This window comes from Acyrthosiphon pisum, chromosome X (assembly GCF_005508785.2).
Source record: "Acyrthosiphon pisum isolate AL4f chromosome X, pea_aphid_22Mar2018_4r6ur, whole genome shotgun sequence".
NCBI lineage: Eukaryota > Metazoa > Arthropoda > Insecta > Hemiptera > Aphididae > Acyrthosiphon > Acyrthosiphon pisum.
In genome coordinates this window covers 104,324,057-104,330,545 of record NC_042493.1, presented here as the reverse complement: position 1 = coordinate 104,330,545, position 6,489 = coordinate 104,324,057, and the positions used below count along the sequence as shown (strand labels likewise).

General features: G+C 26.9%; 1 protein-coding gene across 1 annotated transcript; it reads left to right on the top strand.

Annotated features, from left to right (window-relative positions):
• Positions 1-3,412: 3,412 nt before the first annotated feature.
• LOC103310726 lies at positions 3,413-5,083 on the top strand. The gene has a single exon (XM_008189963.1). The coding sequence runs from the start codon at positions 3,413-3,415 to the stop codon at positions 5,081-5,083; it is 1,671 nt and encodes a 556-aa protein (XP_008188185.1).
• Positions 5,084-6,489: the final 1,406 nt, after the last annotated feature.

Sequence of the window (6,489 nt, the reverse complement as noted above, 5' to 3'; positions counted from 1 at the left end):
AAAATCAATAATAATCGATTAATCGATTATTATAAAGTATTTAAAAAACAATCGATTATTTAAGAAAAAAAATAATCGCGCACCCCTAACCCAGACTGACAAACTGTCTCCGCTCAGAATCGTTTTTCTTATACAGTGATATTATATCATTGAATTCAAATTTAATACTATCCATTATACAGTGACCCACTTGTAACCTACTGTACAGCAGAGCGACATCCACTTACCCACCTTTTTATTTTTAATACTAAAAAATTCAAAATAACCAATTTGTAAATCTGATTATAAGAACAATTTTGAAGGTAATAACACTTATCTAAGTCAAGTAGTTTATTTTATAGAATTTTTTTAAATATCAATATTTTTTTTTGTAAATTAATTTAGAACGTCATAACTTTTTACAAAATTTTATTTTTGGGAATTTCTTGATGAGTAAATTTCTTAAATTATTTACTAACCCTATATACGACAAAATTGTAATATATATGTTATTATTTATTCTATAATTGTTATTATTTCAAAACAATCAAGTATCAAAAACCATATAATATTATATATTATATAATTATATAAACCTATTATAAACAAACTACATTTGTTAGCAAAATAATTTGAGTTAAGACAATTACATAATACATTATATCTAAGACAAACTTTTACAATACTTACTCATTTTTTTCTATGATACTTACTAATAAAGAATATAGATGAATATACTATTTAATACTACAAGTTATCCTTAATAATGGTTAAAACACAGTCTTGTAAAAAATATCTTTTAAAGGTATTCAAGTACAGATACAGTTACTTATTTTGAAAAGTATTTGAATACTTTTACTCTAGTATCTTATAACACTGTTAAAATAAAACTTACAGAACGTTATTTTTCAGAAAATTCATATCTGCTGAACTTTCAGAAACTGAATTATGTCCTTCTACAATAGTAGGACCCAACACATCAAAGATTTTTTTCTCTAGCTCATTCAGCTCACTATAATCTATCTCACCACTGTCTCACCTGTCAATCTATCTCACCTGTCTTATTCTGTTCTTTTCTTATAATACCAGCTTTCCCTTTTGTATTTGTTTTTAAATCACACCATGTCTGAAAAATATATATCAGGTTAAAACATGGGTACATAAGTAATATGTTTAAGTATAAACAATACAATTTATGGTTAATAAGTAGGGTTTGCATATGAAGGTAATTTTTGAATAAAAATGTGATTGATTTAATTTATATGTTAATAGGTTAACCTTATTTGTACTCTTTTATAATATTTTGTGTTAATTTATCAATTTATTACAACCATTTTTTATATCTTTATGGTACAAATCGATAATTGTTATAATACAATTACAATGATATGCGTTTTTTCTGCATGTCATCATTTTTTGGGAGAATAAAAATGCTTTGATTTTTTGATAGAGAAGTGAATTAAGTTGATTCATTTAAGATGTAAATATTAAAAGTTCTCAGTAGTTTTACATTTAAAATGCTTTTTTTATTGTTTATATTACTTTTAAATCCAAACTCCAATAATAATGAATTAAATTTTTGACTATTACAAATATTTACCTTTCTCCATTCGTTCCACGATTTATTTGGTCCAACCTCACTGTTCAACATATTTGCGATGCTTTCCCACAGTTTTTGCCGCTGTTTTACTGTGGATTTTATAGTATTTTTCTCAGGATGAAATACTATAAAATCTACTAACATATTTTTTTGTTTGTCTGCGGAGTTTGGTTTTCTGCCTTTTTTTTGGGTCCATTTCATAAGAAAGTACAAGAAAGCACACGCGGAAGAGCAATTTGGATACGACTACAACTTTTTAATTTTATTGTGACAAAATCATGGGTCATGACAAGTTAAATTTATTTATTTAATTTGTCATGGACAAAATGACGAATGCAAAAAAAAAACTATAAAGACGGAAATACCATAAGTTTATTAGAAAACAAAACAAAACTTAACACCTACGCACAAATCATTAATAATTATAAGTTATTACTAAAGTTAATTAAACAATATCTTAGTCCGTGGTCATTACTACACCAATCGGCTGTGATAATATAAAATCTTTTTAAAAACCCGCCAAAAATGTGATAAGAAAGACATATTACAGAGTTACCAACTACATTTTTAATAATTCATACGTTCGAGTTATTCGTATACGAATCGGTCGCTTACGTTACTCGTATGACAAGCGTCTAGGTACAGAGAACCGAATGGAATCAAAATGGCGGGTTTTTATCATTAATTTACTTTTAGATAAGAAAAATACACAATCTGATAACAGACCTTATCATAATAATTATTACAGGCTACATAATTAATATAGGTACCTAATTAAATAATTAATATTATAACTTATTTTTTAATTTACATTATTTGGATTGTTAAGGTAATTTAAGATATTGCTATACCATATAATTGTTACCTGTTGGTGATTTATGTATTTTTTAATTAAATGTTTATACATTAATATTTATAAACTAATAAATTTGTTGTTATTGTTTTGTTTTATACTTGTATGTTAAATAATTTAATATAATTTATCCAAAATTATTTTCCTTTGAATATGATTCTTCTACTATGTCTGAAAATGTTGAGTAAATGCTGCAATGTTGTGATTCAGTTGTTGTTTTGTTCGGTTTCATGTTAAATAAATTAACATAAATTATTCAAAATTATTTTTCTACCATGTCTGAAAATGTTGAGTAACTGCAATGTTGTGATTCAGTTGTTGTTGTTTTGTTCTGTTTCATGTTAAATAAATTAACATAATTTATCCAAAATACTTTTTTTTTTTAATAGGATCTAGGTACTATGTCTGAAAATCAAGAATTTATATGTACTGAATGCGGAAAAAAGTTTAAATTTTCAAAAACCCTTAGAACCCATTTAAAAAAAGCGCATCCTCTAATAGATGTGTATCAAATCGCCCCAACAAAAAAGTTGAAAAATAATGAATTATATATATATACATGTGACTTGTGTGATAAATCATATTGCCATAAGAGAAATCTCGATGAGCATAAAAAAGTGGCACATTGTGAAAAAAAAGAAACGGTTGTAGCCTTGGTGAATTGTTCAATGTGTTCTTTTACTACATTATGCACATCATTAATGGCTGATCACTATTCATCAGTACACAATATAGTAATGCAGAGTAATAAATTTAATTTTAACAGTTTGGATGATTTTAAAACATGGAAACATGATATTGAGCAGAAGACAAATGCATATTATGTAAAAAATTGTGGTTTAGCTAAAAATTTTAATGAAAATTACATTTATATTTACTATAAGTGCCATAGCAACGGTTATTTTAGTTCAAAAAGTACTGGTATACGACACATAAAATCCCAAGGCTCGAATAAGATAAATGGATACTGCCCAGCTAGTATGAATGTTATTTTGTCAGAATGCACAAAACAATGTACAGTTACATTTATAGATACACATGTTGGTCATCTAAATGATTTAGGAAACTTACCACTAGATAAAGTAACTAAGGATATTATAGCTAGTAAAATTTCTGAACACATTCCGTTTGAACACATACTTGATGAAGTTCGTGACAATATTTCCAACAACGTGTTAGAAAGAACACATCTATTAACAAAAAAAGATCTTTATAACATTGAAGCATCATACAATTTGAATAATGAATCAGTCTTACACAAAAACGATGCATTGAGTGTTGAATCTTGGGTTCAAACTGTGAGAAGTGATGATAGATTTTCCTTAGTATACTATAAGCCACAAGACAATATAGATCCACTATTTCCAAACCTAAAAAAAGAAGATTTTGTCTTAATAATAATGAATAATTATCAAAAATCAATGTTGGAAAAATTTGGTAATGATGTAATTTGCATTGATGGCATGAATTCATATAATTTCAATCTTACCACAGTTTTGATTCTTGATGACATGAGAGAAGGTTTTCCTTGTGCTTTCATGATAAGTAATAGGGTTGATGAAGGTGTATTAAAAATTTTATTTTCTCAGATTAGAGCTCTTACAGGACTAATTAAACCAAAAGTATTTATGTCTGATATGGCGGAATGTTTTTTTAATGCATGGTTGGTTGAAATGAAACAACCAAAATTTAGAATATATTGTACATGGCACGTAGATAGAGCATGGAGTAAAAATTTGACTAAAGTTAAATTGAAGGAAAAACAAGCCGAAGTTTACAAAATTATAAGAACATTATTGCATGAACAAGACGCTAAAGCATTTGAAAACATTTTTGAAAGTGCTATTAATCAAATGTCAGCTGATGAACAAACATGTGAATTTGCTAACTATTTCGTAAGCCAATATGGAAATTACGTTCAATCATGGGCATACTGCCATCGAATTCATGCTGGAGTTAATACGAATATGCATATAGAACGAATGCATTGTACACTAAAGCATATTTACTTACAGGGAAAAAAGGTAAAGCGCCTTGACAAATCTTTATATGCTTTGATGAAGTTTATTCGAGATCGTTCTATAGATAGATTAATTGTAATCCATAAAGGAAAAATCACATCGAAAATAAAAGAACTGCGTAAAAGGCACAAACACAGTCTAGAAATGTCACATGAAATGGTTATGAAAGCAACAGAAGATAGTTGGGACATCATATCTAAAAAATATAGTGAAATGTATACAGTGAACAGACTTAAAATTTCCTGTGATTGTCAAATACAATGCCAAGACTGTCTTTTTTGCATTCATTGTTATACATGCTCTTGTATAGATAGTGCAATTAAGTCGAATATGTGCAAACATATTCATCTAGTTTGCCAATTTCAATATAGTATAAGCAATCAAAAAAATAATGGAATGTTAACAAACTGTTTAGTTGTGAACAACAACTTAAACAACATGCCTAACACAGACGGTGAGCATAACAACGAAACTTCCAATATTTTAAGTCAATTAAATAACTCAGCCATTACAAGCCAGCTATCATTAGAATTGGAAAAAAGGAAACTGCAAGAGTCATTCAATAAAGTGTTGAATGAAATATCTACCATTGAAGAACTAAATGTCTTGAAAAAACTTTTTTACCTATAATACCAACATTAACAGCAATAAGAAATAATTCAAATACACCAACCTTAAAAAGAAAAACTTCTCAGACATCACCAACAAATAAAAAAATCATACCACAACGCCGTTTATACTCGACCAAGAAAACAAGGAAAGTATTAGAAAAGGTATTAGAAACACCAAGCAGAACAGAACAAAATCATATCAGTGCATCATTAATATTCAAAAATAATACTGCTTAATAGTTAATGATTATTACCTATTAGTATTTATATATTACTTTATACACAGCGTCAAACTGACAAAATCACAAATTAATTAATTTATACATGACTATATTATTATGATCTGACGAATAATCGATTTTTATATAATATTTTTGTTTATTACTTTAATTGATTTTTATATAATAATTTTTGTTTATTATTTTAATTGAGTTTTACATAATATTATTTGTTTATTTTATACACTGAGTCAAACTGACAAAATCACATATTAACTTATTTATACATGACTATATCATTATGATCTGACGAATAATCGATTTTTATATAATATTTTTGTTTATTACTTTAATTGATTTTTATATAATATTATTTGTTTATACTTTATACACCGAGTCAAACTATTATTATATTAATTATTATGTATTTTTCATAATTTTGTATAATGATATTCTATCAGCTGTAGCTTGTAATAAATATTGTATATATTTCTTATCTAAATGTAAATTAATGATAAAAACCCGCCATTTTGATTCCATTCGGTTCTCTGTCCCTAGACGCTTGTACTCGTATGTTGTTCAAGAATACGAGATAATGAACGTAGACGACCAAAGACAGGGGTGGATAGGCCCATAGGGAAAAAGGGATTTTTCCTGTGGGCCCCTGTCTATGTTTATGTTGGGGGGCCCCATTTGGATATACACAATTGTTTTTTTGCAAAAAAAAAAATATTCACCAAATAGAAATAATTCAAACTTAAAACTATTTTTTAGATTCTGAGTGAAACGATGAATGTATTGATTTTACAATGAAGTGTGTTTTTTTTTTTTTTTATTATTTTCTTTTGTGTCTGTGTACACGATAAGTAGTCGAAATAATGCTTCGATTTTCAACTTCAGTAGGTATAATCGATAATTTTTCACAAAATTGAATTTGGTTTTTGGTGTAACTTTAAAAAAAATGACCGTAGATACATGAAATGTTGACTCAATGTTTATATTAGCATTTTCTATACACCATAACATTTTCAAAATATTTTGACTTATTTTGAGCTCTTTACGGACATTGTCAGTTTTCATTTATTTTTAGTTTTTTTTCTAAAAATATCAATAAAATTTTATTTGTTGATTAAAAAAGCTTGAAAATTTAATAAAAGGCTCCTAATATATTGTTTCAAAAGCAGATGAAAAATATTAAAAATCCTTA